This window comes from Notothenia rossii (assembly GCF_949606895.1).
Source record: "Notothenia rossii genome assembly, chromosome: 11".
In the NCBI taxonomy this organism is placed as follows: domain Eukaryota; kingdom Metazoa; phylum Chordata; class Actinopteri; order Perciformes; family Nototheniidae; genus Notothenia; species Notothenia rossii.
Window position 1 is genome coordinate 50623962 of NC_136910.1, and position 8939 is coordinate 50632900.

Here is an 8939-nt window from a genome sequence, read left to right on the forward strand (position 1 = left end):
CTGCGCACACTAGGGGAGGGTTAGGGCTATTCAGTGTGACACATGTTTTGTTTTCTATCCATAATAAAATGGGACAGTTAAGCTAACAAGGATACTTTCGAAAAGCTTCTCAGGTAAAAAGCTCACCGAATACGAGTATTTATCATTGTGCATTCGTTGTTTTCGTTTGTCAAATGAGAATTAGGTCGATGTCGCAGCTAGTATCAGCAGCTCGTATGTTTGCGTTAGCAGGACGTCCAGCCGCTGCAGAACACACTGAGGCTAGCTGCTAGCTGTTGTTAGCTTTAGTAAACAACACGGTACCTCCTATTGCCTCAGTTATGAGTCAAACTAAACAACCTACCGTTTAGTAGTTACTTGCTAATAAAGCTATTATTCCCAACCAGGTAGATGAGCAAATGTAACGTTAGCCATCCGGGGGTCCCTACCTTTAGGGGCTAACGTCAACATAATTTTGCGTTGCATGTTCAATTGAAATGCAGTCCACCAAAGCACTATAAAGGTAGATAATAACAGTAATTTAAAGGCTGCATAATACAACATGTGATTATATATTATCGTCTCACTCACTAAGGTTGTTATTATACCATTACTAGAGGTGTAAACAGTACTCACAGATTATATCAGCAGTGGAAAATAGCCTTCATCAACAGGGAGTTAAAGCAAAGCCGTTACCTATTCTTAAATTTGACTATTGCCTCAATGTTAAACCTTTAATTGACTTAACGCCACTATATAAGGGCAAAATAACATTACAGGAGGAACTAAAAAAGGATAATTAAAGGCATAACTGTTTTTGATTGTACTAAATTGTACATATGCACTTTATAAAGTGGCCACTAAGTGTATACTTTATGCATACAGTGTTTGAGCCAGATTAAGACGCTGAACTCCATTTAGACTCACATGTAACTGATTTCATGTAGTGACACATTGATCACATGTTAACCTATAACTGAACAAAATATATCTCAACAAGTGTGTGTAAATATCCTGTTGCTGTTAAACAGTGCACCTTCCAGTGAGTTTTCAATGTCACCTACTTGGTGTCGGTATGAAACTGAATTCCACTGACTTGAAACGTCCTGGAAATAGGTAATCCATTACTTTAAAAAAAATGTCTGCCTCTTTTTTTGTCAAGGTTATGTTACCATTGCTTAGTACCGCAGCTGGTAGTGCAGCAAGACGTTTTACATGGAGCTGTAAGTAACACAAATAATACAAATATAAACAATATAAGAATAATAAAGCCAATTCCCAGTAGGAGTTGATTGTGAGATATGTTTTTTTTTCTCAAAAAAGGTTTTTAGTATAGAGTGACTGACTACTTTTCAGTTTCCTGTTGTTTATAAAGCCCCATTCTGCAAACAAGTGTTAAAGGTAGCTGTCAGATGATGTAGGGTAGTAAAAAGGGCCACCTCTCCTCTGAAGTGGAGTACATCATAAGCCTGTCAAGTCCATTTCACATGGTTCCGACCCACTGCTGCTTGTAATTTGCTATCCACTCATTTGACTGAACCTATTCTGCTGTTCCACATTGTAAATCACTCTAAATAGTGCCCAAGGTGTAACACTTTTTTTTTATCTTACGTGAGTGATGAGGTCTTAAAAAGAAGCGTTTGTAGCTGGTTCTCCAGCAGCAGCTATGAATGATTAATGACCTTATTTTAAAAAAGAATGTGTGCGGTGTTCTCTGTTTCTTCCCCGCACAGTGACCTTGCTCCAGCCTCCTAGAAGACACATCGCCATGGGGAATACAAGCAGCGAGAGGGCGGCCATGGGCCATGGGGAAAAGGCTCAGCGGAGGGACAGCCGGGGAAACAAGGAGGGAGGCGGGCCAAAGATCCTGATGGACAGCCCGGAAGACGCAGATATTTTTCATGGCGAAGATATGAAAGTAAGTTGTCTGAATAACCTGTTGTGAGGGCTTTAGAAAAGGTCAGAGAGCGGCGCAGTGTTGCCGTGTTTTTGTAAACAAAGCATTGCAAGAAAAGAACAAAAAGCCAATTGGAGTTTGGACTATTGCAGAAAATAAGATCTATGGCAAACACACATTTATGAGTCTTACACATTTTGTTCAGCAGGAAAATATCCACATATGAACACCTCTTTTATAGTTGTTAAAGCATAAATGCAATAGGCAGAAGAAAAGAGCTAAAGTAATGATATTAAAGTCACCACCGCTAAGATAAAGGCGTGTAATGTTCAGCGTTATTACAGTTAGTAAAAATCTAATTTGGTCACTTTTTAGCATCCGCCTTTTTTTAAAAGGTAAAAAATCTTGTATTTAACTACTTTCATGCATCTGATAAAAAACATTGTTAAAAAACACGTTGACTTCAATACATGGGAACCAGGAAGTACACCAATGCTAACTCAGGTCCAGGTTAAGGACTCATTCCTGCACCACTCTATTAACAATGGTGGTTTTATGGGTATTTTAGGCTCCGTTAGAGAAAGAGGAGTTCCTCGCATGGCAGCAAGACTTAGAAGCAGATGACAAAGGGCCAACTTTAGACCGACCGACAGTGTTTCGCTGGACCGGAGACGGCAGGGAGGTGTACATCTCTGGATCCTTCAACAACTGGGCCAACAAGATTCCCCTCATCAGAAGGTGAGGGGGCGCCATAAACTCCATAGTGTAGTGTACTTGGGATGTGGTTGAAATATGTTTTACATGTCCTATATTCTAGTCTATATTCGTTACTAGTTAATCAATGGAAAGATCTTTATAGTTTTTAAAATACAGGCTAGCTCAGATTTTGTTGGTGCCCAAAATAGCACATTGTATTGTCACTAGATTAAGTTTGTTGTATTAATAGCGCCTTTATAGTGGTTGATGTTTTAAAGAGAAGTACTGTGTTACCTCACTAAATGTTCCCTCCTGTCATCTGTGTCAAAGTCAGAACACCTTTGTGACTATTGTTGATCTACCTGAAGGGGAGCATCAGTACAAGTTTTATGTGGATGGCCAGTGGACCCACGACCCGACCGAGGTCAGCATTACATAAGAAACTATAATGGACTTGGTGATCATTTTTACAGTCATCAAATAAGAAATTGCGGAGTAGGAGACAGTTAAATGCCCTGCTTATTTATCTGCTATTGTTCAATGTTAACATGTTATTTGCATTTAAACATGTTTTTTTGTTTTTATGAAACTAGTTTTTCATCATAGAAATGATATCGTGTCTGGTCACTGTGTTTCCTCACAGCCTGTTGTAACCAGTCAGCTTGGGACAGTGAACAACCTCATCCAGGTGAAGAAAACAGACTTTGAGGTGTTCGAAGCTCTAATGGTGGACTCGCAGAAATGCTCCGACATGTCAGGTGAGTGCTGAAAAAAACACATGTTGAAATTATTAACTGGGTGTTATAGAAAAAAGGATTCCAATATTTGTTTATATGTATTTCTTTCTAGATCTATTCTATCATTCAAGAATATATTTTAAATGGTCATAGTGCTTATAGTTATTGTTTATGATTTGTAGGCTGGAAAATCTATGCAGTATCACAATAGTTATTTTAGAACAGCCCTACCAGCCACTTTAAAAAAAGGCCCTTTGATACAGTGGATCATGCCTTGCTGTCACAAAGACTCTTTAGTATCGATCTTTCGGATAGTTGGTTTGAGAACAATTTATCAGGCACACAGTGTGTGCGGGCAGAAGGTATAACTTCTACATCTCTTCATGTATCCAAAGGGTGTGCCACAGGGATCTGTTTTAGGGCCATTGTTATTTATTATTCATATAAAGAGTCTTAATAACATTATTTGAAATGCAAATTTTTATGCTGATGGTACAGTAATTTACTGCTCTGTATCATCCCCAAATCAGGCTCTTTGTCAGCTCCAGACTGCTTTTAACATTGTACAATCTAACCTATAACTAAACCTCATAGTTAACTATTTTACCATGATCCTGGAGTTCTATAGAGATTACACGTTTTCTAATAGGAGTGTGGAAATGTTTGAAAGTGAATATCTTCGGTCTCATTTAAACTTTCCTCCCCTCATTAGACCTCTCCAGCTCTCCTCCCGGGCCCTACCATCAGGACGCATATGTTCCTAAACAGGAAGAGAAGTTTAAATCTCCACCCATACTCCCCCCCCACCTGCTGCAGGTCATCCTCAACAAAGACACTGGCATTTCTGTGAGTAACTGTTAAAACAAAGAAGCTTATTCCACTCCGGTACTTTTAGAAATACGTGTTCTCTATTTTGTGCTGTTACTGTCAAATCTATCTATAGATCTATAATCTTCAAATATGAACCTTTCCTTTGTTGCTTGCCTAGCATGAACACATTTGTATATTAATGGTCGAGTGCCAAAATGATAACAAAAAGCATCTATGGCAATTATTATTATTATGAATACATTTAATTTAGCTGAGTCTTTAATGCATTATAATAAGTGCAAACATTAGATAGACAATAGACAATTGCTAAGCATCAAACAGTACTTATACTTGAGCCACAGGCTTAAACAACCAGTATTCAATTAAAAACAAATCAGACAAACATCTACAGAATATAAAATAAATTCAAAAATAGCAAACATAAATTTAACAAGTGTATAATATGAAAATCACACATAAAGATGAACAAATATGTTTTCCTTTGTTTTTTCTCATATCCAGTGTGACCCTGCATTACTCCCAGAACCCAACCATGTCATGCTGAATCACCTCTACGCTCTCTCCATTAAGGTACGTTATTAAAAAAAGATATTGCTATCTTCCAGCATTATGTGACTGTTCAAATGTGGCACCACCTTCTGCGGTGACTCAGCTTTCCTAGCTTTTTTTATTTTTGGATTGGAAACTGTGAGCGGCTGCAGCTGTTTGCTTACACAGCAGATTGTATCCACGGCATTCCAACAATGATAACGAGTTCCTGCAAGGGGAGATGAAGGACAGATAAATTACCCTTTTTTCCACTTTGTGTCTGGAAAAACAAACTGAACATGCACGTAAGGATATAAATACCAACGTCACTGTCAGACTTCATGGGGGGAAAAACAAACATGCATATGTGTAACACTTGTACCTGACCACACTAGAACCTAGTAGCGTTGGATATTCATTTTCCTCCTTGTTGTTGAGATAAGTGAGTGTTCGTTAGTGTTCTTCCCACTTATGTCTGTGGTTTACACAGGGTTCTTACGGTCATTAAAAACCTGGAAAAGTCATGGAAATTCAAAATGCAAATTCCAGGCCCTGGAAAAGTTATGGAAAACAATATTTTCCCCAAAGTTTTAGAAAAGTCATGGAAATCTAACTAAAGTTGCATCAAATATAATTTATATTTTAGCTAATCGCCAAAATAGTAATACTATAATGATAACACATACTGTATCGAATAGTAATGGAACGTAAAATGGCTTTTAACTGACGAGGTATTTTGCTGGTGAGAGATTTTAGTTGCTTTAGCGTGTAAGCCTATTTGATTTTTTTTATATGCATGTTTCATATGCAGACCTTATTTTCCTGTTCCATGTTAAAATAAACCATTTTCAGTGGTGCCGCTGAGAAAGAGTAATTATTTGGTCATGGAAAATTAGGTAAAGATCATGGAGAAGTCATTGAAAATCATTGGTGAAAAAGTGTATGAACCCTGATTACAGCTCTGCACTCTTCCCACATTTGTCTGAAATGTAATGCATTGTTTGAATTTTCCCTTGACTGCTTATGTTACAGGATGGAGTGATGGTGCTCAGTGCGACACATCGCTACAAGAAGAAATACGTCACCACCTTGTTATACAAGCCCATCTGACCGCGCTTCAAATTCTTTTAAAGAGCGTAACAAAATATTAGCTCCGTAACTTAGAGAGCGGGGACATCCAGGACTTATCACCTGGATGAGAATCTCACATTTAGCTAATAAGAGGCTCTGAGATGATACTTTGTACACTCAGTTATTGTACACTCCAATCCTACATAATCTGCCTATATTTGTTCACTGCAAATCTTCTCTAGGTTTAACTTCTGCTTTAAGACATTTAGAGGCAGGTTGTTTGTGGTAAAAAGAGACAGAGATGACACGAGGAGGAGTGGTAATGGTTTGAAAATGTGACTAAAAGTCCTCAATTACACGAGGTCGCTGTAGCGTTTCCCATGATTGAGACGACAAAGGTACAATCAAGAATGTGAATGTCGAGGTCAAAGAAGAATGAAATGCACTGCAGTAGTTCTCCACTGTTTATCAGAGTTTTGTTCAGTGTTAATCATAAAGCACACAGTAGATCTTTTCTATCATTTGTGAAGTTTTTCTTGATGATGTGGTTTGTTTTTGACTTGCGGTGGTAAGTTAGTTTGACCAAAACGTAACACTTTTTTAATTTGTTGAGAACATTTGGTCTAAAGTTTATTAGCTTTCCACTACAAGAAGGTTCATTTCTAATGTAGAATATGCATACAGTGTATGTACACTTGCAGGACGACGATGTATCAGAAGAAGAATGCCAACCCTTTTTAATGTATTTAGTGGTCTTTACACTAAAAAACATCATTTTCATTCATTTTATAAAAGTGCATTCCAGAAATCAATTGTCAGCTTTGAAACTGTTTCAGAATGTGATGAAACAGGAAAAAAAAGATATATTATTAGAAATAGCAGAAAAAAGACTTGATGAAGGGACCAGCATTGGATCATGTGACAAAGTCGTACCGTTAGTGTGTTAATAATACTTTTTTTTATAGTTAACATGTTTGTACTGTTCATGTATTCCATGAAGTTTGAAGGTCCTGAATGTGTTTTAAGTTTAAGATTTGTAGCATCTATTTACATCATAAGTATCACAGGCCAGTAGAGACTGACAATCTCCTTTGTTTTTGTTACTTCTGCTTTTGTTTTAGATCTAACATGGGGATAATTTATTCATTTCAAATGCTAGGTTTTGAAATCATTTCATATCATTTAAAAAAAGTGTTGCTTACCCTTTGAACCAAGCTGATGTGTACACTTTTGTATTAAAGATTCCGTTACAAATTCATAAGCAGTTTGTTGTGTTTTTGAACATTACAGTAGCTATTTAGGTTAACAAATAATTGACTCTACATAAGTCATGATTACAAATAAAGTATACATTAGAATTAAGTAATTGTCAGACAGTTCCATGTGTAGAAGGTAATGTTTTTTATTCAGTCCACTTTTATGATGGACCAGACCAAGGTTTTTTAACACACATCATCCATAAAAAATAGCATTATCCCCCAAGTGCTCAAAATTAAAACAAGTAACTGAAATAAAAAGATAAGAATGAAAACACACTATACCAAACGGTCATTATGAAGATGTAATTGAATCCTTTCGAATGATGTTCAAGCAGCTTTTTGCCAATAAGTTGAACATTAAAATCAAGTTGTTGCCACTTAAAGCGTTTATTTGAAATATGCCTGGCAATAAAGTACTAAAACACCATGTGGTGCTTGAGTTTATTGCTAGAGTGAGTGGGGATTGGATCATAACGCAGTTGCCGATATAAAGTTAAAATGGCGATACAAATAAAAGACAAACAATTTCAGTAGGTGTATCGCCTAGAGTCCTCTGCAAACTAATGCTCAGGTAAACACACAGGCCTGCCTCAATTTTGTTGCAGAGTGACAAACAGATCAACCTTTTACTTCCTGTTACCTGATGATTGTGGCCAATCAGGAAAGACCTCTGGAATTAGTGACACAGGTGGCATCAATCAGTCCTCCTTTGGTTATAATTTGAAGTTGATTATGCTTGGCCTCTCAAAAATACATCCATATTGTTAGTAAAGTTTATATATATATATATATATATATATATATATATATAAAATAATAAAATATATAATATATTCAATATAATAAAATATTACATATTCAAATACTTTATTGTCCTATTTACTCAGCTTCAGAGTAGTTTGGCAATACAAAGCTTAAGTCCCATGCTCCTCCGACAGTCCAACACACAATTTACTGAAAGGTCCCATGTCATGCTGTTTTGGTTATTACCCGTCCCCTTGTGTGTTATGTAGCTTTCTATGCATGTAAACGGTCTGCAGAGTCACAAACCCTCAAAGTACACCCTGGAGCGAGTAAAACTAACACAGAAAATACCTGTCTATGTTGCCCCAGAACGCCTCGTTGGAGATTTCTCTTTTTCCATTTCGCTTCATGGGTATAGTGACGTATTTGGGTATAGTGACGTCCGCGGAGCCGTTAAATTTGGACCAATCCACGGACTTCCTCACACACACAGACACTCGGCGGGACGTTGCGAGGCTCGCTGCTGCGAGGAGCGGGACAGTGTGAGCTGGCTCACTGGTGTGGGGTCGGCGAGACACCGCGGAACTCAGCCTGAGCACACACACAAACTCCCAGCCAGGCTGCGGGTGTGTGTGTGTGTGTGTGTTTCGGGCTGGTTTAGCTGTGTCTCGCAGACGGCCACTGGGCTCACAGGGCGGGGGGGGGGGGGACAGAGAGTGAATACACATACTATACAGAGATGCTGTATGAGAAACCAATGTGAGTTTGGAAAATTGCACAATATACAGTAAATCGATTTTAGTATACCTCAACAATGGAATTATGACCAGTAGAAATGGCCATGACATGGGACTTTTAAGACATCAAAAGAAAAAAAGGGTAGAAGTGACACAATGGTGCAAATCAAATGCAGGGAAAAAAACTAAAAAGTAACATTAAATGAGATGTACAAATAAATACTTTACAGTTGAATAAATGACTGTACTATTATATAAATATGTGGAATGTAAACAGACGTATGTTCTACAAGCAAAACAAAAGTATATTTTTAACTAATAATTAATACAGCCCCAAATTTAAAGTTACATTGTGATAGTGGCTGATAAATAAAAATAGAAGACTACCTGATGTGAATTTACAGATGTGCGGGGACACTTTCTCCTGCCTCTGTACAGTACATGCACTTCTGAACTCTCT

At 37.6% G+C, this 8939-nt stretch overlaps 1 protein-coding gene across 1 annotated transcript; it reads left to right on the forward strand.

Moving 5' to 3' along the window:
• prkab1a (protein kinase, AMP-activated, beta 1 non-catalytic subunit, a) lies at positions 1-7000 on the forward strand. Its single transcript, XM_079656727.1, has 8 exons — positions 1-113; positions 1713-1897; positions 2445-2614; positions 2903-2996; positions 3216-3330; positions 4022-4155; positions 4642-4710; positions 5701-7000. Exons 2-8 carry the CDS (start codon positions 1748-1750, stop codon positions 5776-5778), a joined length of 810 nt encoding a protein of 269 aa, XP_079512853.1. The 5' UTR covers positions 1-113; positions 1713-1747; the 3' UTR covers positions 5779-7000.
• The last annotated feature ends 1939 nt before the right edge of the window (positions 7001-8939 follow it).